At 43.4% G+C, this 27,187-nt stretch overlaps 1 protein-coding gene across 3 annotated transcripts in view; it reads right to left on the reverse strand.

Annotated features, from left to right (window-relative positions):
- The window catches only part of BAG1 (BAG cochaperone 1), a 240,109-nt gene that overhangs the window by 135,406 nt on the left and 77,516 nt on the right, over positions 1–27,187 (reverse strand). For 2 of the 3 annotated variants that reach the window (XM_044294525.1, XM_044294526.1), the window contains one exon: positions 2,027–2,109. The exons of the other annotated variant lie outside the window; for it this stretch is intronic. In XM_044294525.1, the coding sequence (XP_044150460.1) occupies positions 2,027–2,109 (83 nt within the window). The remainder of the gene's footprint in view (positions 1–2,026; positions 2,110–27,187) is intronic. 3 annotated transcript variants of the gene reach the window in all.

Consider the following 27,187-nt stretch of genomic DNA (forward strand, 5'->3'; position numbering starts at 1 on the left):
GCCAGTGATTCCATAACTAATGCAAAGATCAGGGGTGACAATGGGCACCCCTGTCTAGTGCCATTAGTGATCAAGAAAGATTCTGACAAGAACCCAGACGCCAAAACTTTCGTAGATGGGGATGTATATAGTCCTAGTATAGCTTGTAGTATGTGCCCATGAAAGCCAAATTTCTTAAGGACCTGGTCCAGGAACTCCCCGTGCACTCTATCAAATGCTTTTTCAGCCTCTAGGGAGACAAAGATCGAGGGGGTCCTGGACCATTCTGCAATTTGGATTAAATTTATCATTTTCCTAGTACTAGCCCTACATTGCCTGCCTACCTGGCACGAATCCAACTTGGTCAGGGCCAACCAATGAGGGTAATACACCATTAAGGCGGGAGGATAAAATCTTTGCAAATAATTAGAGGTGTGCATTTAGAAGAGAAATTGTCCTGAAGTTTTCGGGGGCATTAGGGGGTTTCCGGGGTTTGGGCAGGGTAACCACTGTGGCTGCCAACATTTCAGAGGGGATATTTCCAGATGCTAAGAAACAATTGTACATCTTGGTCAAATAGGGGAGCAACGTGGGGGAAAAGGTTTTATAATATTCCGCTGGAAAGCCGTCCGGTCCGGTCGATTTATTAGATGGGATGGCTTTCCTTAGAGGCGATTTAGGATGTTTAAATCATCTGATGACAATTTGAGCAGAGAAAGGGGATCTAAAAATGACAATAGATAGTGCAGGTGCACTATTGGCACGCAGACTAAACCGTAGGAGAGCTGAAGTTAGAATAGTTAGTCTAAAGCACGCTAACTCTGTGTTCACTCACCCTCAAGAAATAGCTAATGCGTTTGCATCATATTATTCCTCCCTGTATAATTTACGACATGACAGTGACACTATTCAGCCCTCTTCAGAGGCGGTGCTGTAGATGTCATTGTTATAGTGGATAGTGTTGATATCTTTTAACGACACACATTAAATGAAATAGATGAAATATACCCATCAGCTAGTCTATTATAAAAAGTAGAGAAATTGAAATTGTTTTTTTTTTTATAAATAAAAATGAAATATTTTGACTCAAATTTACCACTGTCATGAAGTACAATATGCGATGAGAAAACAATCTCAGAATGGCCTGGATAAGTAAAAGTGTTTTAAAGTTATTAACACATAAAGTGACATGTCAGATTTGCTAAAAATGGCCTGCTCCTTAAGGTGAAAAATGGCAGGGTCCTGAAGGGACATAGCATTTTTATTGCCTATTGTTATGTACTTCTACAACAATACTCACTCTATTTAAATGGTTTCTACCACCTAATTTTTACCTAATTAGCTCTCAACACTAGCGATCTGCTAGTGTCTGATCTACCTAACTGCTATTTTCAGACCTTTGTGTGGATCCGTTTCACTAAAAAACAAACTTTTATTGATATGCTAAAGAGCCTCTAGGTGCTATGAGGGTGTCTTTTCAGCACCTAGAGGCTCGGTCTACTTGCACTGTATGCTGCCCCGCTAGTCCGTCAAGCCCGCATCTGTATTCGGCACAGGCGCAGTGACTGTCTGAATGCTCCCTGCACCGGCATCTCCACTGCGCCTGCGCCATCTGTTCCTCAGAGCACTCTGACGTAATCTGCGCAGGCGCAGTGGAGATGTCTGTGCATGGAGTGGTCAGACATTCACTGCGCCAAATACAGACGCACAGGGCGCAGGCGCGAGAATTTGTCCACTGGCTGAGATGGAGGATGGCATTCTAGAGGAGATGGACAGGCTTGACGGACAAGCAGGGAGGCATACAGTGTGAGTAGACCGAGCTTCTAGGTGCTGAAAAGATGCCCCCATAGCACCTAGAGGCTCATTAGCATATCAATAAAAGTTCGTTTTTTAGTGAAACGGATCCACCCAAAGGTCTGAAAATAGCATTGCTAGTGTTGAGAGCTAATTAGGTAAAAATTAGGTGGTAGAAACCCTTTAACACAGATAACCAGACAACAAATACAGAGATGTAAGTAACAAGAAAAATTAAAAAATCAAACCTTACCTTTTTTCCAATTAGCATTACTTTACAGCCATTCTTGATACCCAGCACTGAAAGTTTCTGTTGCATTTCCTTAAGTGACTTTCCTTAAATGCAGAAAATACAATACAAAAATAACAAAACTAGCTTAACAAAAGGAAACTGGTTAATTTTCAAGATATAGATAGATTGCAGGCTTCCTCACTGCACCTGCGACGAATACGTCGCAGTGAAAAAGCCAGCAGCTAGCAAAAGAGTCTATAATCTCGCGATGATGGAACTATTTTGTTCAATTTTACATGTTAAATTAAACCCTTGACTACCAGCAGGGGCGTAGCTAAAGGCTCATGGGCCCTGGTGCAAGAGTCCAGCTTGCCCCCCCCCCCCCCTTCCCTAAGCGCTGTGTGGCCAGGGGCAGAGAAGCACATAGCCTTTATGCTGCCTGAGGCAAAAGTAGAAGCAGCACCCCCCATGCCAAATTTTCCACCTAACCCCTTCCCTTCAGAAAGAGGTGTAACAACCAGCACGCACTTTCTATAATACTGGTGTCTTCTTATACGGCATCAGGGTCTTTGGGCCCCCTCAGGCTCCTGGGCCCAGAGTGACTGCTATCTCTGCACTCCCTATTGCTACACCTCTGCCTTTAGCTTTGGCTGTTGGCGCTCACCCTACCTTCGTGATTCCTATGGTGCCCCTGTTTCTAAAATGGAATGGTGAACCTGACTTGGGTCTCACTTTCATCAGGAATTGAGCAGGCTAAGGCTACTTTCACACTTGCGGCAGTGTGATCCGGCGGGCAGTTCTGTCGTCGGAACTGGCCGCCGGATCCGCCAATCTGCCGCTGACTGAAAGCATTTGTGAGACGGATCTGGATCAGTCTCACAAATGCATTGCAAGGACGGATCCGTCTCTCTGCTTGTCATGCGGACCGACGGATCCGTCTTGTAAATTTTTTCTCATTTTTACCGATCTGCACATACGCATGCCGGAACTACGGATCCGGCATTCCAGTATTCTGAATGCCAGATCCAGCGCTAATACATTCCTATGGGAAAAAATGACGGATCCGGCGTTCAGGCAAGTCTTCAGTTTTTTTCGCCGGAGAGAAAACCGTAGCATGCTGCGGTTTTCTCTTTTGCCTGATCAGTCAAAACGACTGAACTGAAGACATCCTGATGCATCCTGAACGGATCGCTCTCCATTCAGAATGCATGGGGATAAAACTGATCAGTTCTTTTCCGGTACAGAGCCCCTGTGACGGAACTCTATGCCGGAAAAGAAAAACGCGAAAAGTGTGAAAGTACCCTTAATTTTTAAGCTATCCATTTTGCCCTGTACCATGTATACGGCATAAATAATGTTGCCATTATTTTAATAGAGCACCTGGTTTTGAAAACCAACAGAAGGTTCTACTTAGACTTTATCATGGCCGCTCATGTAGCCTTCAATGGTGCACATACCGTAAGTGATTTATTTCCAGAACATCCTCAGTAAATCAATACCTGCAGGAAACACATATGTTTGGGGCGGTAATGGAAGGTCATATCATATGCATGAACTTTCAGCAGCTATTAATTGGACAGTGGATTCGGAGGAAATCAATATAAGTAAAGCTGTATGACAAAGGCAAAGATGCCTGTTTGCAAGCTAGACGTGCATATACTTAGCTAATAATGTTGATGCCATTTCAGTCAGGTCTGATGAGTATAACGTATGCATCGTCCTGGAAAACAGGGGCCTCCAACTGTCACCAGTTAGACAGTCTCGAACGCACCTCGCCGCCAGCGTCCTCACTGCCGCCTGCGATCTGAGTGTCTAATCTGACTGTGAGCCGGAGATGCGCGGAAACCACGCCTCCGGCTCCTCCTCACTCAATGTTGCGGCCGCCCCCTCTGACATGACAGACACGTGAGCCGCCAACAGCCTGCACTGCGCCGTGCGCACTGCCCCCGGGGCGGGCCCTGGCCTGGATTTTGAATAGGAGGCGGTGAGGGGGCCGTGGGCCCCCCTGGCTCAGGGGCCCGGTCGCAATTGCGACCGCTGCGACCCCTGTAGCTACGCCACTGACTACCAGAGGAGTTTTCATTTTTGCGTTTTTATTTTCCCTCCCTGCTTTCCCAGAGCCACAACTTTATTTTTCCATTCAGATAGCTGTATGAGGGCTTTTTTTGCAGGTCAAGTTGTACTTTCTAATGGCATCATTTAATATTGCATATGATGTAGTGGAAAGCGGTAAAAAAAGAAAATCAAATGGTGTGGAATTGGAAAAAAAAAAATCTATTATGTCAAAGTTTTGGGTTCTGACTCTCTGCCATTCCCTATGCAGAAAAAACTGACCTGTACCCTTCATTCTCTGGGTCAGTACGATTATAAATATCACATTTAAATGCTTCTTCTTGTATTTTAATACTGAAAAAATATAAATATCTTAGCGATATGCCCCCATTGTATGTGATGGGAAAACTCCTTTAAGATGGCCATGCACATTCAATAGCCGTCAGCTGAATGATTGTTCAGTGAACACCTGTCTCTCCCAACTCCTCTATGCATACACTACTGGGTCAAATTCGAGGATAAACCTAAAATGCACTCTAACCTTTACAGGTAAACTTAATGTGACCTTCTCTAAACTTCTGAATGCACATGTCCAACTGTTCAATGTTTCAGTACTTTTTGCACAACTTGTTGTTCTCTACCAAGGAGCTTACAGGCAAAATTCACAACAGATTTTTGATCCACGAATCACCCAATAAATTTCCTGGTTCTATTAGACTTGATATTTCAACAGTCGTCCTCGTCATGCTGTTCACATTTTGAAATCATGAGACCAAGATGACACTTTCTCAGATGGAAGTGGCCACTGAGCTTAGAGTGTTGTTAAAGATGTGTGAATTTTATTCTATATTTTTTGTATATCTAGGACTGTAATGAGTTAACTTTTTCTTTTCCAAGTGCCTTCCTCCCACACCTCTCTCTTTGTCTCAAGCTGGAGAAGGGAGAGGGGGGCAAAGAGCTGTTCTGTGGGAAGTGTCTGATTTCTCATCTTTCTACAGGTGTCCCACAGAGTGTGGTGGAATGCATAAGCTAATCATATGGCTTGATGATATATATATTATTCACTGCCTATAGAGAAGCACCTCTTTGAAGTGTCACATATGACGTAGGCAGTATTATTGTTAGATTGTCCGCCATTACAAAATGGCGAACACCTAGATGTTTACATTAGTTCACATTCCAAAGTGGTGCTCACTGCGCAGATGTTGAAGTGTTATCTCTGTTTCTCTTATCACTTTTTCCTTTTTGACCAATGAAACAATGTTTTAGCCTCAGAGAGGACTGCCCTCTTCTGAAGATGTATATACGCTTACCCCATGTAATAAAAGTTAGAGATTGCTTTGACCAACTTCTGTGTCACTGTCCAGTCTCTCAACCACGCGTGGATATTAACCCCCTGAGGGTACATTGATTTTGAACACCAGAGTGTATCTTAAATGCCCTAATTTAGGGTGGTTTCATCAGTGTCATCAGCAGGTTGAAACAGGGATACAGAGAGACTGGAAGAGTCTAAAGGCATAGAAGTGGACGTCCTTTGGCCACATCACACACTGATGACTGCTTCATTGTGAACAATGCCCTAAGGAACAGGAGGATGATTGCCACACAACTCCAGGCACATTTAAGGGAGGCGAGAGGCACCCCAGTATCACATCAGACCATTTTAAACCATTTACATCAGCATGGTCTGCGTGCTAAATGACCTGCAAGGGTACATGACCACAACACCAGGCACAGGCGTCATCATCTTGCATGGGACAGGGAGCATGGGAACATTCATGCTGAGCAGAAATGAAGGCTGCCAACGATTTTGGAGATGTGAAGGAGAACGTTATGCATCAGCCACTGTTGTCACCAAATGAGCCTTTGTTGGTGGTGTTAGTGTGGGCAAGTGTGTCTAGTCAATACAGAACTGTCCTACACTTTGTGACAAGCCCATGCTACTTTAACAACATCATTAATCCAGTCATTGTGCCTCTGCATGAACAACACAGGTCTAATTTCATCTTCATGAATGACAATGTGCTAGCTTATTGAGGCTGCATCATTAGGGAACAGTGTCACCAAAAAATTGAACCATAATCTTTAAAGTGAAAATCGATCAGCTTTATTGATAACACATAACAATTACATACATGATAGTAAAAAGCAGCACAAAGGTGGAACACAAAGATGAGGAACAGGACCCAAGGGGGGGCCGAGAGGTCAGCACACCAAAAAGCAGGAAAAAGAATACAAGATGGTAAACACCAAGACACCTCAGAATAATAAGCCCCAAACAATGCTACAATGGAAGCAAACATGAGAATAAAAAGACTTGGTGATTGAAAAAGATAATAAGCATACCCTGAATGGTGTGTCGATCTCTCAGCCTCCTCCTGACCCAACGCTGTTTCGCCAGTAAACTGGATTCTTCCGGGGATATGGAACAATGGACAAACCCTCCCCTATTATAGTGCTCACACAGGTGTGTAGAGAGATAATTAAAAACCTAAATAACACCTCCACCAATGTATATGGAGCTTCAAGTACTGTGGACCAATCAGCAGTATCACATGCACAGGGCGGAGGTGGGCCAAGTTTGGTGGGAGGCGTGGTCTGGGTGTGTCTGTGGCATTGCGGTCATGTGTTGCACAACGTGACCTCTTCGTCACAACCGCTTCGCCCCTGGTGCTTCCTTGTGTGCTGCTGACTGGTCGCTTGTGCCGGGTGGAGGCGGTGGCCGTTATGTGCATCTGGTGCTGCGGTCATGTGCTCTGTCACGTGACCGCCGCATCATACTTGTTCCGCCCTCGGCGTTATTACATGGCCTGTAGTGAGGTGTGGCCTTTTCGGGTTGTGATGCTGTGGTCATGTGGTTCATCACATGACATCTGCATCACACTGGCTCCTCCCTTGACATGCCCTTACAGACTGCAGACTGGCTATTCCTCCGTAGCAGGGGCAGTGATAGTGATGCCTCTCTGATGCTGCGGTTATGTGTCGGGTCACGTGACCGCCGTATCATTCTGGGCCCGCCTCTGCATGTGATACTGCTGACAATACTTGAAGCTCCATATCCATTGGTGGAGGTGTTATTTAGGTTTTTAATTATCTCTCTACACACCTGTGTGAGCATTATAATAGGGGAGGGTTTGTCCATTGTTCCATATCCACGGAAGAATCCAGTTTACTGGCGAAATGGCGTTGGGTCAGGAGGAGGCTGAGAGATCGACACACCATTCAGGGTATGCTTATTATCGTTTTTAATCACAAAATTTTTTTATCCTCATATTTCCCTCCATTGTAGAATTTTTTGGGGCTTATTATTCTGAGGTGTCTTGGTGTTTACCATCTTGTATTCTTTTCCCTGCTTTTTGGTGTGCTGACCTCTTGGCTTCCCCTTGGGTCCTGTTCCTCATCTTTGTGTTCCACCTTTGTGCTGCCTTTTACCATCATGTATGTAATTGTTATGTGTTATCAATAAAGCTTATCGATTTTCACTTTGTGAAGATTATGATTGAGGTATACCCTCCACTGTTGTTGGCGTTTGTTACAATAAATTGTTTGAAGTGAGGAAACCACAATTGCATGCTTCTACTTAAATGTCCTACTTTCACGATATATAACTGTAGCGTGATCCTTTTTACGTTTTTCATAAATAGTACTCGATAGCCAAATATTCCTCACTTTTTTGAGTAGTGTATGTTTGGCAGAACGCACATGTGTAGTTAATGCTGAAAGCAGGGGCGAATCACGAACTCAAAGTGGCCCTGGAAAAAAATATAGAAGTGGCCCCATTTTGTAGGCGGAAACAAAGTGGTAGAAGGTGTGGCCAAGCCCAGAAGAAGGGGTCAAATAAGCAAAGTATTGCTCTGGTAAAAAGGGCCAATGCAGTTGAACTGTAAGTGATGCAAACATGCCAATAGGTGGCAGCAGCCCAGCCTAAGGCCTTGCAACCTCTATATCTTTTATATACTCAAATGAGTATTAAACTTACTGGTAATCCTGGAAATCTCCATGACACCACGAGACTGATAGGACAGGAAAAACACAGATGTTTAAATCCCACCCATCCCCTCCATCAACAGTGTATTTTCAATGTAAACCAGGATAAAAGGGATAATAAGTAATTTAGATGAAGAAAAAAATAACACAGGTCTGCAAAAAATAATAATTTCAAGAGCTGTTTTGGTTATTCCACATAATCTTTATGCTTTTTTTGGTGTGCTGAATCTGAAAATGACCTCCATTTTGTCATAGGACAACACGTTTCCTGACAATTTAGGTAACTATGTTAAATAAACTCTTAAGGACTCAGCCCTATTTCACCTTAAGGACTTGGCCATTTTTTGCAAATCTGACCAGTGTCCCTTTAAGTGCTGATAACTTTAAAACACTTTGACTTATCCAGGCCATTCTGAGATTGTTTTTTCGTCACATATTGTACTTCATAACACTGGTAAAATGAAGTAATAAAAATATATATATTTTTGCATAAAAAATACCAAATTTACCAAAAATTTGGAAAAATTTGCAAATTTCAAAGTTTCAGTTTCTCTACTTCTGTAATACATAGTACTATCCCCAAAAATTGTGATGACTTTACATTCCCCATATGTCTACTTCATGTTTGAATTATTTTGAGAATGATATTTTATTTTTGGGGATGTTACAAGGCTTAGAAGTAAATCTTGACATTTTCAGAAATTTACAAAAAACCAATTTTTAGGGACCACTACAGGTCTGAAGTCACTTTGTGAGGCTTACATGATAGAAACCCCCCAAAATGACCCCATTCTATAAACTACACCCCTCAAGGTATTCAAAACCGATTTTACAAACTTCGTTAACCCTTTAGGTGTTGCACAAGAGTTATTGGCAAATGGGGATGAAATTTGAGAATTTCATTTTTTTGCCTAATTTTCCATTTTAACCCATTTGTGTATAGAGCTGAGGACATAGGTTGCTAGATGATCACTAGCACATCAGCAATATCCAGTCCCCATAGCTCTGTGTGCTTTTATTGTGGGGAAAAAAAACAATTTGATCCATATGCAAATTACCTTGAGATGAGTCCTGTCTCTGAATATCTATTAAATGTTTTTTTTTCCACAATAACAGCACACAGAGCTATGGGGACTGGATATTGCGGATGTGCTAGCGGCCATCTAGCAACCCATGTCCTTAGCTCTATACACAAAATCCCGGTGACAGGTTCCCTTTAACAGCCAAACAAAACTCATTATTTATGGCCCTGATTCTTTAGTTTACAGAAACACCCCATATGTGGTCGTAAACTGCTGTACGGGCACACGGCAGGGCGCAGAATGAAAAAAATGCCATACGGTTTTTGGAAGGCAGATTTTGCTGGACTGGTTTATTGACACCATGACCCATTTGAAGCCCCCCCCCCCTGATGCACCTCTAGAGTAGAAACTCCAAAAAAGTGACTCCATTTTAGAAACTACGGGATAGGGTGGCAGTTTTTTTGGTACCAGTTTAGGGTACATATGATTTTTGGTTGCTCTATATTACACTTTTTGTGCGGCAAGGTAACAAGAAATAGCTTTTTTGGCACTTTTTTATTTTTTGTTATTTACAACATTCATCTGACAGGTTAGATCATGTAGTATTTTTATAGAGCAGGTTGTCACGGACGTGGCGATACCTAATATGTATACATTTTTTTTGAAAAAGTTATGTAAGTTTTACACAATGATTTCATTTTTAAAACAAAAAAAAAATGTTTTAGTGTCTCCATAGTCTAAGAACCATCGTTTTTTTTTCAGTTTTTGGGCGATTATCTTAACCACTTCAACCCCGCTAGCTGAAACCCCCTTCATGACCAGGCCACTTTTTACACTTCTGCACTACACTAATTTCACCGTTTATCGCTCGGTCATGCAACTTACCACCCAAATGAATTTTACCTCCTTTTCTTCTCAATAATAGAGCTTTCATTTGGTGGTATTTTATTGCTGCTGACATTTTTACTTTTTTTGTTATTAATCAAAATGTAAGGATTTTTTTGCAAAAAAAATGACATTTTTCACTTTCAGCGGTAAAATTTGGCAAAAAAAACGACATCCATATATAAAGTTTTCGCCAAATTTATTGTTCTACATGTCTTTGATAAAAAAAAAAACATGTTTGGGCAAAAAAAAAATGGTTTGGGTAAAAGTTATAGCGTTTACACACTATGGTACAAAAATTTGAATTTCCGCTTTTTGAAACAGCTCTGACTTTCTGAGCACCTGTCATGATTCCTGAGGTTCTACAATGCCCAAACAGTAGAAAAACCCCACAAATGACCCCATTTTGGAAAGTAGACACCCTAAGGTATTCGCTGATGGGCATAGTGAGTTCATAGAACTTTTTATTTTTTGTCACAAGTTAGCGGAAAATGATGATTTTATATATTTATTTTTCCGTTCAAAGTCTCATATTCCACTAACTTGCGACAAAAAATTTAAAATTCTAGGAACTCGCCATGCCCCTCACGGAATACCTTGGGGTGTCTTCTTTCCAAAATGGGGTCACTTGTGGCGTAGTTATACTGCCCTGGCAATTTAGGGGCCCTAAAGCGTGAGAAGTACTTTGCAATCAAAATCTGTAAAAAATGACCGGTGAAATCCGAAAGGTGCACTTTGGAATGTGGGTCCCTTTGCCCACCTAGGCTGCAAAAAAGTGTCACACATCTGGTATCGCCGTACTCAGGAGAAGTTGGGGAATGTGTCTTGGGGTGTCATTTTACATATAACCATGCTGGGTGAGAGAAATATCTTGGCAAAAGAAAACCTTTCCCATTTTGTTATACAAAGTTGGCATTTGACCAAAATATTTTTCTCACTCAGCATGGGTATATGTAAAATGACACCCCAAAACACATTCCCCAACTTCTCCTGAGTACGGCGATACCAGATGTGTGACACTTTTTTGCAGGCAAGGTGGGCAAAGGGGCACATATTCCAAAGAGCACCTTTCGGATTTTGCAGGCCATTTTTTACACATTTTGATTGCAAAGTACTTCTCACACATTTGGGCCCCTAAATTGCCAGGGCAGTATAACTACCCCACAAGTGACCCCATTTTGAAAAGAAGACACCCCAAGGTATTCCGTGAGGTGCATGGCGAGTTCCTAGAATTTTTAATTTTTTGTCACAAGTTAGCGGAAAATTATGATTTTTTTTTTTTCCTTACAATGTCTCATATTCCACTAACTTGCGACAAAAAATAAAAAATTCTAGGAACTCGCCATGCCCCTCACAGAATACCTTGGGGTGTCTTCTTTCCAAAATGGGGTCACTTGTGGTGTAGTTATACTGCCCAGGCAATTTAGGGGCCCATATGTGTGAGACGTACTTTGCAATCAAAATCTGTAAAAAATGACCGGTGAAATCCGAAAGGTGCACTTTGGAATGTGGGTCCCTTTGCCCACCTAGGCTGCAAAAAAGTGTCACACATCTGGTATCGCCGTAATCAGGAGAAGTTGGGGAATGTGTTTTGGGGTGACATTTTACATATAACCATGCTGGGTGAGAGAAATATCTTGGTAAAAGACAAGTTTTCCATTTTTTTTCCTGAGTACGGCGATACCACATGTGTGACACTTTTTTGCAGCCTAGATGCGCAAAGGGACCCACATTCTAAAGTGCACCTTTCGGATTTCACCGGTCATTTTTTACAGATTTTGATTGCAAAGTACTTCTCACACATATGGGCGAAGTGCGTTATGCACTTTGTCCCAGGTGAAAGGAGAGGTTTGCAGCAGCTGTGTGAGTGAATGGGCCCTAATAGCCCTGTGTGCCTGTCCTGGTGAGATGATCCCTATGCTAATAGTGTACCTGTGAGTGGTACTTCCGGAAACACTCTCCAAAGCATAGGGCAGGGTGGTCAGGACAGTCAGGACAGAAATAGCGTGTGTCACGCCTTCTGCTACAGACACAACATCTTTTTCGGGGTGACTGTTGGGTTGAGGTACCAGGAACGACATTGGGGAAATGTCGCTCGTGTAGACGGCTAACTACACTGGTGGATGGGGCCACGGAACCTCCCGGGTACAGGAGGTTCTCGATGATCTCTTCCTGAAATTTGAGGAAGGATCCAGTTCTCCCAGCCTTACTGTAGAGAACAAAACTATTATATGCAGCCAATTTAAATCAAATATACAGACACCTTCTTATACCAGCGTCTGGGTCTGCGGGAAACTAAATACGGAGACAACATCTGGTCATTGAAGTCTACCCCTCCCATGAGCGCATTATAGTCGTGGACTGAGAGGGGCTTTTCAATGACACGGGTTGCTCGCTCAATTTGTATTGTCGTGTCTGCGTGAATGGAGGAGAGCATGTAAACGTCACGCTTGTCTCTCCATTTCACCGCGAGCAGTTCTTCGTTACACAGTGCGGCCCTCTGCCCCCTTGCAAGATGGGTGGTAACGAGCCGTTGTGGGAAGCCCGCGTGACTAGTTCGCGCGGTGCCACAGGCGCCAATCCGTTCTAGAAACAAATGCCTAAAGAGGGCCACACTTGTGTAAAAATTGTCCACATAAAGATGGTACCACTTGCTGAATAAGGGTGACACCAAGTCCCAAACTGTCTTCCCACTGCTCCCCAGGTAGTCAGGGCAACCGACCGGCTCCAGGGTCTGATCTTTTCCCTCATAGACACAAAATTTGTGGGTATAGCCTGTGGCCCTTTCACAGAGCTTATACAATTTGACCCCATACCGGGCGCGCTTGCTTGGGATGTATTCTTTGAAGCCAAGGCGCCCGGTAAAATGTATCAGGGACTCGTCTACGCAGATGTTTTGCTCTGGGGTATACAAATCTGCAAATTTCAGGTTGAAATGGTCTATGAGGGGCCGAATTTTGTGGAGCCGGTCAAAAGCAGGGTGGCCTCTGGGATGGGAGGCGGTGTTGTCGCTAAAGTGCAGGAAACGCATGATGGCCTCAAAACGTGCCCTGGACATAGCAGCAGAGAACATGGGCATGTGATGAATTGGGTTCGTGGACCAATATGACCGCAATTCATGCTTTTTAGTTAGACCCATGTTGAGGAGAAGGCCCAGAAAAGTTTTAATTTCGGAAACTTGGACTGGTTTCCACCGGAAAGGCAGGGCATAAAAGCTTCCCGGGTTAGCGGTTATAAATTGTGTGGCATATCTGTTTGTTTCGGCCACAACTAAGTCTAAGAGCTCCGCAGTCAAGAACAGCTCAAAAAATCCCAGGGCCGAACCGATCTGAGCTGTCTCAACCCGAACTCCAGACTGGGCAGTGAAAGGGAAAACTACAGGTGCGGCTGAAGTTGGGGACTGCCAATCAGGGTTTGCCAGCACCTCTGGGATTCTAGAGGCTCTACGGGCACGTCTTTGCGGTGGCTGCGACGGGGTCACTACTGCACGTGCCACCGTACCAGCTTCAACTGCCCTTCTGGTGCTCGCTACTTCACCATGTTCTACGGCAGTGCTGGTACTAGGTCCAGGGAGGGCTGCTGGTGTATGCCTCACCACGTAATCCGACAGCAGCAGCCCCACTCTGCTGCTCTTGAAGCGGATCCTGCGCAACCTGTGGTCTAGCGACACAGGGCCGGGTACGCCTGGTGCTATCAGAGACCTTAGCCTCCTCGTCCGAACTTTGGGTCAGAGAGCCACTGCTTTCTACAGGTTCGTATTCTGACCCGCTGGATTCATCAGATGAGGGTTCCCATTCCTCATCCGACTGGGTCAGAAGCCTGTAGGCTTCTTCAGAAGAATACCCCCTGTTAGACATTTGGGCAACTAAATTTAGGGGTATTCCCTGAGACTACCCAAGAAAAAAAAGCAAGCCTGTCTTACAAAGGGGAGGCTAGCGAAGTACCGGAGGCCGCTGCGGTTGATAAAAAATATCAAAACTGATTTTTTTATCGCCGCAGCGCGTGTAAAGTGAATGTGCAGTGATAAAAAAAAAACATTTTTTTTGTCACTGCGGTGGGGCGGGTGTGGGCGAACGCACGTGTGGGCGGCCGATCAGGCCTGATCGGGCAAACACTGCGTTTTGGGTGGAGGGCGAACTAAAGTGACACTAATACAATTATAGATATGACCGTGATCAGTTTTGATCACTTCCAGATACTATAAAAGTACAAATGCTGATTAGCAATACGCTAATCAGCGAATAACGGACTGCGGTGCGGTGGGCTGGGCGCTAACTGGTCCCTAAACTACCTAACCAAGGGGCCTAAACTATACCTAAAACCTAACGGTCAATACCAGTGGAAAAAAAAAGTGACAGTTTACACTGATCACTTTTTTCCTTTCACTAGTGATTGACAGGGGCGATCAAAGGGGTGATCAAAGGGTTAATTGGGGTTCAGGGGGTGATCTGGGGCTAGTATGTAGTGTTGGTGTACTCACTGTTTAGCCTGCTCCTCTGCTGGATCCAACCGACGAAAAGAACCAGCAGAGGAGCAGGCCAGCCATATAACAGATCATATTTACTAATATGATCTGTTATCTGGCACTCTGATTGTTTTTTTTAAAAATCATCAGCTTGCCAGCCGCGATCATTGGCTGGCAAGCTGATGACGCGACTCCCCTTGACGAAATGCCGGCCCGAACTGCGCATGCGCGCATCTGCATTAGGCGGTCCGGAGGTGGTTAAGTAGGGTCTGATTTTTTGCGGGATGAGATGACGGTTTGATTGGCACTATTTTGGGGTGCATATTACTTTTTGATTGCTTGCTATTACACTTTTTGTGACGAACAATGAAAAAAATGGCTTTTTTTACACCGTTTTTATTTAATTTTTTTTACAAAGGTCATCTGAGGGGTTAGATCATGTGATATTTTTTAGAGCCAGTCGATACGGACGCGGTGATACATAAATAAAAATAAAGTTTTACACAATGATTTCATTTTTGAAACAAAAAAAAACATGTTTCAGTGTTTCCATAGTCTAAGAGCCATAGTTTTTTCAGTTTTTGGGCGATTATCTTGGGTAGGGTCTCAATTTTTGCGGAATGAGATGACGGTTTGATTGGCACTATTTTGGCGTACATGCAACTTTTTTGATCACTTTTATTACCTTTTTGGGGAATTAAGGTGGGCAAAATTTCAATTTCCTCATAGTTTTTATTTTTATGGCGTTCACCGTGCGGGGAAAGTAACATGACCTTTTTATAGATCAGGTCGTTACGGAAGTGGCGATACCTAATATGTGTAGTGTATTAAATTTTTGTAATTTTTATTCAGTGCTAAAAAAAATTATCTTAACTTTTTCACTTTTTTTTACATTTTTTTGACCCAGACCCACTTGGTTATTGAAGATCCAGTGGGTCTGATGTCTGTATAATACAGTACAGTACACTATATATGCCTATATCATAGATCTGTTCAGCACCATGGACAGCAGGATGCCTTAGAAGGCGTCCTGTTGCCATGGGAACCTTCCCCATCTGCTCAGTTGTAGCCAGAACTGCGCAGACGGCTGTCTGGGGGCTCTCTCCCTCTCCCATCGGCGGGCTGCAAAGGCACAGCAGCCCCCTGATGGGAGAGGGAGGGTGCTCCTTGAGCTGTTAACCTTTTCCATACATCGCATTACCGATGTCAGCCGTTTATACCAGGGTGTCAGCAATGTGCTGACACCCTGGTATACCCACTAGACGCCAACGATTATTCAAGGGGAGGCGGGCGGGGGATCGCGATCCCGCATGCCGCACCGCCCGTCTCCCGCGACACCTCCCCTGCACCACCCGCCCACTAATCTCATTCAGGGGTGCAGGGGGCATCTTAAAGTTTGATCCCCTCGGTCAGAGACCGCGGGGATCAGAATCTGCTAAAAGCGCAGCAAACTGCAGGTCTGAATTGACCTGCGATTTGCTGCGATCTCCGATACGGGGGGTCACATAAACCCCCCCCCCGGCGTTGTGACAGGATGCCGGCTGAATGATTTTAGCCGGCATCCCGTTCAGATTAACACCCGGGGCGCCGCAATCTTACCATACCGGTACGTCATGCGTCCCTAAGGGGATAAGGCAATACCTCAAAATAAATGGAAATATAATTATAAAATTAAAGTTTTATTACAATTTTTTCATGAAAATCCTTTTTTGAACTGAAATTAGCTCAACTACATAAACTTAATTCTTCTTCCCTGTGAGGCTCCTCTTGGTGCATTTATGCTTGTGAGTAGCATCTGGAATGTCTCTCTGAAGCATCAAACAGTAGTCTGCCATCATTGTAATGCTTCATTTTCCCTGGTACCGCCTTTCCATCTCTTTAATGTCTTGGTGGAGTCGTTCACCTTGTTCCTCACTCACAGCTCCCAAATTTTCAGGAAAGTAGTTAAGGTGGGACTGAAGGAAATGCACTTTCAAAATCTCCAGGCAACCTAAAAGCTTGAAATGCTTTCAGCATTTATCTGACGATCTTTTTGTAGTGAGGAGCTTTGTTATTGCCTAAAAATGTCTGTACAACTTCTTTAAATGCAATCCACCCTTTATTTGATGATCTATCATGGTATTGACAAACTCTTAAATCAACTATAAGCCTTCTAATGTCTGGTCTCACGAACACACCTTCCTTCAATTTTGCTTCTGACAGGACTGGAAATTTGGTGACAAAGTATTTGAAACATTCTCCAACTCTTGGAAGTGATTTTACTAATTGCTTTATCAATCCCAATTTTATGTGGACAGGCGGTAGAAGAACTTTATGAGAAGGTACCAAAGTTTCTCGGAGAACATTTTTTTTTTCACCGACTGTTAGCACCCTTGTCTGCCAACTCCTCTTGGTCCAGTGATTTTTTTCGGTCTCGACTGTCCCATAGACCCAGAAAACAAGGGTATTTGGTATATCCAAATTGTTGCCTGAGCAGCATGCACAAGACCTTCAAGTCCCCACACACTTGCCAACCATGATCTTCATATTTAAGTTTACAAAGAGCTGATTCCAAGTTCTCATAGGTTTCCTTCAAGTGTACGGCATGACCTACAGGTATCGAAGCGTAGAAACCACCGTTGTGGAGTAAAACTGCTTTGAGACTTCTTTATGAAGAATCTATAAAAAGACACCATTGCTCTTAATCATATTGGATTTTAAATTGACCCATCAGACCTTTAACATTGATGTCATAAACCAACTTGTCTTCCTAGGCGAAGTAAGGAACAAACTCCTTTTCACAATGTCTGAACGATGAAGATGACACTCCTGGCAACAATAAATTCCTGCTTTTCAGCCTTGATCCGAGTAACTCAGCGGCATCTTTGGGAAGATTTAAGTCTCTTACCAAATCATTCATCTCCTCCTGAGAAAACAATTTTGGTCTTGTATCATCTTCAAAGTCAGAAGGCTTACACATACAGCATTGCTGCTGAGTATCCCAGTAGTCAGACATGTCACTCAGAGCAGCACTTGTATTCACCCCCTTTGCAGAGGGGGAGGGGCAGAGATAGTTTACCTGCAAATAACAACTAAGGGGTAGAAGAGAACTAGTGAAATGAGGAAATAGAATCCCCCCCCCTAAAACTTGCTTAGCCCATGTATATATTGCTGACCATCAGATTTACAGTGCTTTCTTTTCCTCAGAATCAAAGCCAACATCTTAAGGATTTTTAAGTTTGTTGTACCAAAATCAAGGTACATCTTTCTCGTAAAAATTTATGAATTACATTGGGAATTAGGGGAATGGCTGGGAATCCGTAAACTAGGCGAGATGTCCAGTCCTGATTGAAGGCATCCACCGTAGTTGAGAAATCTCTCGGGTTGAGGGGAATTTTTATTTTATTTATTTGATCATTTTTCCGGGAAACAAAAAAATCTATTGATGGCTTGCACTACATTTCTATTATCATCTGAAATGCTTCTGGACATAATGTCCATTCCCCATTGTCCAGAACATGACAGCATAGTTAATCTTCTTTCGTATTTAAAGATCTCTTGAGGTGAACCACAGAGATCAAGATTATTTTGCTCCGCCCAAGAAAATATTTTGTTTGTTAAACCTTGAAGCAGATGGTGTATCGTTCCTCCCCGATGCTGAATGAAGGACACTGCTGTTGAATTGTTCAAATAAATTAGAACACAATGGTGATGCCCTGGTAGGTTTCTTGCTGAACCACAGCCCCCCATCCATGAAGAATGGCATCCGTCGTGATAACGAGGGGTCGTTCCTGATTCTAGTATACCCCATTCTTTAGGTTGCTGTCTATGAGCCACCATTTTAGAGAATTTTTTACATTTCCATCTAGGAATATCTGTTTGTCTAGGGTTGTTTGTTACCTGTTCCACCTGGATAGAATGAGTTTCCGAAGGGGTTTTGAGACTTCCTAGAATATTCATCACTGTCCTGATGGAGCAGAATCTCTTCTTTTTGAATTCTCTCATCTGGTCTTGCAACTTCATTAACTTGTGAGACAGAAGGAATGCTCTCTGAGAAATGAACGCCAAGGATATCCCTACAAACGTTTTCCGGTTGCACGGGGATAGGTTTGATTTCTCCCAGTTGATGATCCAGCCTAACGAATAGAGGTGGTTCAGTACTATCTGTAAATGGCTCTCCAATAAACCCTTGCTGTCCGCTATCACTAAAAGATCGTCCAGATATGGGATGACAGCAATTGCTTCTTGTCTCAGTGCTGCCCCCCTCCACTATGATCTTGGTAAAGATTCTTGGCACTGAGGAGACTCCGAAAGAAAAACATACAAATTGATAATGGTGAATGTGACCCTTCATCTGGATTGCAAATCTTAGGATTTCCTTGTTTTGTGTATCAAGATATGGTAATACGCATCCTTTAAACTGATGGAGGCCATTACCGCTTTCCTTTTTATTAACTTTACTGCTGTTTTTAGAGTTTCCATCTTGAACTTTTGATATGTAAAATGTTTGTTCAAGGGTTTTAGATTTATAATAATCCTGGACTTACCTCGTGTTATTTTTTTGTTTTTTATAATTGTATTTTTATTGAAATACAACAAAACAATTCAGTTTCAGTATGAACAATTGTACTAGGTAAAGTGAGCAAAGCAATATACATGACAAACAGCAGATGAACATGTACTATAACTTCACATTTTACGTGAAATGTAAATTAGACAAGAACCTATAAAGGTTACACGAGAAACCTGCGCCTTGTCGTATTCATTACTTAGATAAGTATAGATATTAAGAAACAAGAAGGACAAATGCAAAGGAAATGAAAGAAAAAATAAATAATCAGTGGTATACTAGCATATGAGGGGCTCATATGAGAGTAGCTACGGTAATCTGATCTTGGGGTGTTTGTGGTCTAAGCTGGAACTTATATGAATAACCCTATAAATCACTTGTTTTTTTTAATAAAAAAATAGGCGAGAGTAGTGGCCCTCTCCTAGTTGATTTTAGTAGATGATCTATGCCTATTCTCAACGTACCTTGTTGAGAGGGAGGAAGAGTAGTCATAAACTTTTGTGGAGGGAAGACTATATGATAAACCTCTCTTATGAGGTTTAGAATCAACAAATTTGATGTTACTTGTTCCCAGGTGTTTAAAAAGGAGCTCAGTCTTCCCGCTTCCTGTATGGTGTCATTGTTTCGGATTAGGGGAGGTTAACCCTCTGTTAAGGTTGGAAAGGAAATTTCTTCCCCTACCCCTTTTTGCATAACTCCACCTTCCCGTTTTTCCCTCATCTTTCCTCTGTTCAGAATGGTACTGACCGCCTCGAAAAATCTCTTTATGATTTATATCTTTCTTCAGGGAACCCTTTCTTCCTGTTGGTGGCATTTTCCAAGATCTGCACCAGAAATCTATTGGCCATGAAAGGGAAGGGAAATGAGCTTGTTTTTGGATGTTATATTACCCGCCCGTGGCTTGAGCCATAGAACATGTCTGACTGTGTTGGATAAAACTGCAGTGCATGCTGTATCTTCAGTAATGGAATTTGTTGATTAAATGAGTCTCTAATTGCTCTACCCATAGATTAAGGGTTCTAAGAACACAAGTAAAAGCCACCCCTGGCTTAAGAAGAGCTGCCGTAGGCTCTGCCTTCCTATCCATGGGTTATTTAAGTTGCGCTGAATCTTCAAAGGGCAGGACGGTATGTTTTGCTACCTTTGCCACGGGTGCGTCCACTCTGGGAATGGATTCCCAATCGGCCCAATCCTCATCATTAATAGGATAGCGCCTCTGGAGCACGTGTGCAAACGCACTCAGGTGACGTGCGCACCTTCCTTCCGGCCGCTGATCCCCAGCCTGATGTGAGACAAACTATTTGCCGCCCTGCCTGTGGGACGCTGCCCAGCAGACCTGACGATTTTGGAGAGATACCTGGAGCCGTTCAATTATAGAAGGCCAGGGGTTGTATGCGGGTGGCTGTCCTGGAAGCGCAATGTGCCTGCCCCCCCCTGCTATGATTCAGCATCAAAGTGAGAGGTACTGTCGCTGTTGTTTGGACTGAGTCCCGACTGTTAAGTAGGATGCTACAGCGATTGAGGTGAGGTGAGACCGTCTAAAGTGGTGAGTGATCATTGAGGGGAGTTGAGGCGGCCAGGATAACTGGACCCTGAGTTCACATCCGTGAATCGGATGGTGCCCCCCGACAGCCTATATCCAGAGGAAAGAGAGCGGTCTTTCGGTTGTGAAGAGGGGGCATCTGGAGAAGAGAGAGTCGTAATACAGACTTTCCAAGCATGTGAGAAGATGGTATTGAGCCTCTTTGGAAACAGGGGAAGGGGGAGAAAGAAAGGGGGAAAGGAGGAAGGAAAGAAAAAAGAAAAGGAGAGAAAAAAAAAGGAGGGTGGTAAAGCAAATGAAAATAAACGGGGCTGGAAAGGTCCATATATAATATATATATATATATATCTATATATATCTATATATATATATATATATATATATATATATCCTCTTCCTGCTTCCATACCTGGATGCTGCAGCAGTCTCACTCTCTATTGTGGGGGCCTCAGAGTGCGAAGCAGAGTTGCCCCCTTGAATGTGAGATGTTCAGGAATCTGTTGTCTGTCCTGTAACTGGAGGGTCAGTGGTTTGGATGTATTCTCCCCTCCTCATGCCAATAATGTTGACCTTCTGGCCACGCAATATGCAGAAAATTGTCTGTTTGCCTTATAACTGAAAGACTCTTATCTTAATATTCCCCTACTAACTGTGGACATAAAATTAAGGTGGTTCAACCACTCTGAACATATTAACTTGAACGTTAGATTGGTATAACAGGTTTGGACCGTTATATCTATAAAGCGGGTAAAGAGGAGTTAGTTTGAGGAATTGACACTTTGTGCATGAATTAACTAAACTAATTGATTACTCCTATTGCGGGCTGTGTTACTAACTTCTTGGGAGTGTAATTTGGACTCTTCATTTGGCCGTTCCTCCTGTTTGCGTGTTTGAGCTCCGGCTATACAGGGAGTGCAGAATTATTAGGCAAATGAGTATTTTGACCACATCGTCCTCTTTATGCATGTTGTCTTACTCCAAGCTGTATAGGCTCAAAAGCCTACTACCAATTAAGCATATTAGGTGATGTGCATCTCTGTAATGAGAAGGGGTGTGGTCTAATGACATCAACACCCTATATCAGGTGGGCATAATTATTAGGCAACTTCCTTTCCTTTGGCAAAATGGGTCAAAAGAAGGACTTGACAGGCTCAGAAAAGTCAGAAATAGTGAGATATCTTGCAGAGGGATGCAGCACTCTTAAAATTGCAAAGCTTCTGAAGCGTGATCATCGAACAATCAAGCGTTTCATTCAAAATAGTCAACAGGGTCGCAAGAAGCATGTGGAAAAGTTAAATTAGTCTTACCGGTAATTCCTTTTTCGCGAATCCTCCATGACGGCACCTTACTTGGAGATTATCCTCCTCCTCCAGCCAGGCAGGGACAGGAAGGTTCAAAAGGGCCCGCCTCCTCAATTATCTTCAGTGTCTTCTGGACTTGACAGGCCCTAAACTTACACACTCATTCGTGACCTTCACCAGTTACTTATCTATTCTCTGTTATACATATTAAACCTCATACATATAACTCTGGACTAATTATTTAATTTTATAACTAGTCTTTTTTTTTTGGGGGGGGGGGGAATATAAGCGGTGCCGTCATGGAGGATTCGCGAAAAAGGAATTACCGGTAAGACTAATTCAACTTTTCCCCTCCCCTCCATGACGGCACCTTACTTGGAGAACTAACAGATTAGTCAATTAGGGAGGGACAACTGCTTGTAAAACTTTCCTACCGTGGGATAGGTCTCTTTTAGAATCAATATCTATCCTATAGTGCTTTACAAAGGTATGGTGATTCGACCAGGTTGCTGCCCTACAGATCTGATCTAAGGAAGCGGATGCTTCCTCTGCCCATGAAGTCGATACTGCCCTTGTTGAATGAGCCTTGATATTTACCGGGGGTCGTTCTCCTATTGCTATGTAGGCTTCTGAGATGGCCGATTTTAACCAGCGTGTAATAGAAGGTTTGGACGCTTTTAACCCTTTCCTACCCCCTAAGAATTGGACAAATACTAGGTTATTAGATTTTCTCCAGTCTTTAGTTTCTGATATATACTTCAGAACACACCTTCTGACATCCAAGGTGTGAAAATCCTCTTCTTTTTTAGATCTAGGATTTTCACAGAACGAAGGGAGAACCACCTCCTCCATTCTATGGAACTCCGAGACTACCTTAGGTAAGAAGGAATTGTCGAACTTTAGAATTATTCTGTCGTCCCTGATCGTCATGAAGGGCTTTTTAACCGAGAAGGCCTGTATCTCGTTAACCCTACGTGCAGAAGTAATGGCCACTAGAAATACTGTTTTAAGGGTCAGATGTCTGATATTTGCTGACTCTAAGGGCTCAAAGGGGGGTTTAGTGAGACCGGAGAGGACAGAGTTTAAATCCCACGGAGCGACCATTTCATCTAAATAGACACTTAATGCTGAAATTTGAACTCTAAGAGTGCTAGGTTTTAACCCTTTATTAAAACCTTCTTGAAGAAAATCTAGAATAGACAGAATACTCCCCCCAGAGTTAGAAGTATTTTCTGAACACCAGGAAACATATCTATTCCAGATTTTGCGGTAAATTTTATTAGTGACTTCTTTTTTGCTGGCTAGTATGGTATTAATTACTCTGTCCAATAAACCCTTAGATTTTTTATTTTTTTGGAGGAACAATGTTATGGGGACAATTGAAGCATTACTGGAGGAATGGGTTCTTCTGGACAAGCGGGTCTTTAGCTCGGGAGCCAAGAGGTCAGACAATAGTGCTTACAACTCTCTAGTCCGGGTTTCTGAAGTTCCACCATGGTGACCATTTTTTGAGGAATTCCTTATGGGATCGCTTTTCCCGGGAGGAAAGTTCTTCAAACCTGTGGAGTTGGTCCATTTTTTGGATCCAGTCCTCCAAGGTTGGGACTTGGGCCTGGAGCCAGTAGGTGGGAAGCAATAGGCGGGCAGCTATTAACATTTGCATAAAGAGATATGATGGTTTTACCTTCTGGTCTGCAGTATGATGGGATAAGAGGGCTAGTTGTGGAGAGGGTAGGACAGTTGACCCACAGATCTTATTAGATGATGCAAAGATCTCCATCCACCACTTGTGTATGTTGGGACAAGACCACCAGATGTGTAGGAAAGTGCCTTTATCCCCACAGTGCCTCCAGCAGGCGCCCGAAGCGGTGTCAGAGTAGAGTGATGTTTTATCGGGCGTGTTATACCATCTGGTTAGAATTTTATAACAGTTTTCCTGAATACGAACACAGCGTGAGGCACCATGGGGGTAACTAAGGAGACCATGTAAGCTATCAAACGAGAAGACTATGTTGAGGTCTTTCTCCCAGCTACTCACGAATGAGGGTTTGGCAAGTAAAGGTGGTAGACGTAACTTGCTATAAATAAGTGAGATTAATTTCTTAGGTGTAGATTTTTGAGATATAATTGATTCGAACCAGACTATGGGTCGAGTTAAGTCTCCTATATTAATGTGTTGTTTCAAGTAAGCTCTTAAATATGCTATGGTAATGATATTGCATGGATGCGGATTTAAGATAGAATTGAGTGCTTGTAGGTCGAGCCATTCTCCCGAGGGGAGAGTCAAAGTGTTTATCTGAATGGGTGAAGATTTAAGAGCCTGGGAGGTTGCGGATTTTAATGGTGAGGGGGCTGTATCAACTATATCCCTTACCGTCAGGAGGGGAGAGGGGAATGGTATGGCGCAGTGTGAAGAGGAGAACCATTTCCAGGCTTCTAATGTAGCCTTTATTAATGGATAGTGGGAAAATTAAACCCTTAGATTTTAAGACTGCCCTTTCAGGATCCAAGCAGAGTGGTGCAGACTCTGCGTTTTTGGGTGGAAGACTGGCCCTTGATAGAGGAGGTCTTCCGACCAGGGCAGAATCCATGGATCTTCCCTGGACATCTTTGCCAGGAGAGGAAACCAGGATCTCCTCGGCCAGTTGGGAACAATTAGGTTTACCTCGGCCCTCTCTTCTTTTATTTTCCTGAGAACCCTTGGAATCAGGGGCAGAGGTGGGAAACATTATGCCAGTTGGAATTTCCAAGGAAGAGCTAGCGCATCTGTTCCTGCACTTCTCGGATCCCATGGATCCAGGGAAAAATAAGTTGGTAATTTTGCATTTAGTTTGTTTGCAAAAAGGTCTATTTGGGGAAGACCCCACCTTTGTGTTAAGGCCTGGAAAATTTCCTCTTTTAAACTCCACTCCCCTGGATCTAATTTCCTGCGGCTGAGGAAATCCGCTTGGATGTTTTGCGTGATCTTTTCTGCTGGTAAAAATAATTTTTGGCTCACCGAGTCTATAAGAATTCCCAGAAAAACTATTTTTTGCATGGGAACTAAGTGGGACTTCTCCCGATTTAAAATCCAACCCAGTTCCTCCAGTCTGTCTATCGTTTTGGATAGATTGATCTCTAGGTCTTTCTGGGAGTCCCCCAGTATCAAGAGGTCGTCCAGGTATGGAACTATCATTACTTTTTCCCTCCTCAGAGGGGTAATTGCCTCTAGCATAATTTTTGTAAAAAGCCTGGGGGCAGTCGTTATCCCAAAGGGTAGAGCTTGAAACTGGAAATGTTTTAGATGCCCTTGGACCCATACCGCTATTCTCAAAAACGGTTGAGACCCTGGGTGAATGGGTACGTGAAAATACGCATCGTTTAAATCTATGGATGCTAGAAACGTCCCTTCTTGTAGAACTTTGACCGTGGTTCTTATAGATTCCATCCTGAACTTTTCATGCTTTATGGACCTGTTCAGGGCTTTCATATTTATAATGAGACGCATTTTCCCGTTTGGCTTTTTTACCAAGAACACCCTGGAATAACAGCCCAGACCGACTTGATCCGTAGGTACCGGAACTAAGACGTTTCATCTGAACTAGTAGTTCGATTTCTTGCTCCATGCAAAGCTGGAGATGTTCCGAGCTCTGAACTGGAGTCTGAATAAATAGAGAGGGGGGACTCTTGACAGAGGGAATACTGTACCCCTTGTGGAGGGTATTTCGTAACCAGTGGCTGCATGAGTATTTTTCCCAGCAATCCACAAATATTCCCAGTCTTCCCCCCACTGGGGCTCTGGCGTCATTTTTTGGAAGAATCTTCGGAACGGGGAGAGAACAAAAAACCCTTCCCTTTCTGTCTTACCGATCTCCAGTTTTCTGTTTTACTCCTTTTATTTTGAAAACTAGCCTTTTTTTGGGGACGAAAAAAGGGAGCTTTCCTCTTCTTTTTATCCTCTGGGAAGTTCTTTTTGGAATCCGAAGCTTTCTCTAGAATTTTATCTAATTCCTGCCCGAAGAGAAGTTTACCATAAAACGGAATGTTACATAGTTTTGCTTTGGAACCTGTGTCCCCGGACCAAGTTTTTAGCCAAAGTGCCCTTCTAGAGCTATTGGCTAGAGCCGTAGCGCTTGCGGCCAGCCTGACCGAATCCGCTGTAGTGTCTGACAAAAAGTCCACTGCTTTTAATAAGAGAGGGAAGGAGTCTGCAAAGTTCTCGTATGGGGTATTGGATTTCAATAGTAGATCTAGTTGTTCCAACCAATTTTTTAGGGATCTAGCAACTGACGTGGCCGCGATATTAGGTTTAAACAAAGCCGCGACCGCATCCCAGGTTCTTTTAAGGTTAGCATCCACTTTTTTGTCCATAGGATCACGCAATGATCCTGTATCTTCGAATGGTAAAGAAGAACCTTTAGCTAGTTTGGAGAGTGAAACATCGATTTTAGGACAACTTAAGAACGGGGATAATTCTTCCTCGTCGAAAGGGAGCCTTTTCCTAATTGTTCGGGGTAGGAAAACCTTCCTGTCAGGATTTTTCCACTCCCTCAGGATAAGAGACTGCAGATTTTTGTGTACCGGAAATACCCTTTCCGTCTTGGGTTCTAATACTGAAAACATTCTATCCTGGGCGGACCTATGAACTTTTTCTTCCTTAATTTCCATAGTATCCCTGACCGCTTTTAACAGATCCTTTATATCGTCAGATGAAAATAGATAATTTTTAAAATCCCCATCAGAGTCGGAATTATTACTATCCTCGTCACTATCTGAAGAGACATCAGAGGAAGATGACGAGGTTTTTAAGGGGGATTTTTTCCTGGGCCCCTGTTTGGACGTTGATGGAACGTTAGCGGCTGCAGAAAAATCTGAGAAAGCCGTTTTTATTTCCTGCTTAATCAGGCACTGCAATTCCTGTTTCAGGGACGGGGCTTCTACCCTAACAATGCTATCAATGCATTTTCCACAAAGTTTTTTAACATAATTATCGGGGAGTTTGGCTGAACATATGCGACATCTAGGAATTTTAGATTTCGGCGATATTTTAGGCCTTACAGAACTAACTTTGTCACTAGCTACAGGTTGGTCCATAGCTTCCTCCTGATCCATCTGTGCGGATGTCTGAGGCTGCAAGGAGCTTGCAAACTCTCTGGTCAGAGGCCGACGTCCGACTTGACCAGGGCGCCAGTTTTTAAAACCAGTGTATGGCCGGAAGTCTCCCCAGGACCTCCGACGTCATCCGGGCCGGCAACTCTCTGGCTACCATAATTAGGCCCCCAGATGACGTCACCCGCCGGAGCCGAGAATCTCGGGCAGCGGGCAGCCGAGAAACCGGAAGTGCTCCCTGAGTGTCCGGTTGCCGCGGCCTGCCACTACGCGCTGGCGCGCAAGAGTTT

This window comes from Bufo gargarizans, chromosome 5, assembly GCF_014858855.1.
Source record: "Bufo gargarizans isolate SCDJY-AF-19 chromosome 5, ASM1485885v1, whole genome shotgun sequence".
Taxonomy (NCBI): Eukaryota; Metazoa; Chordata; class Amphibia; order Anura; family Bufonidae; genus Bufo; species Bufo gargarizans.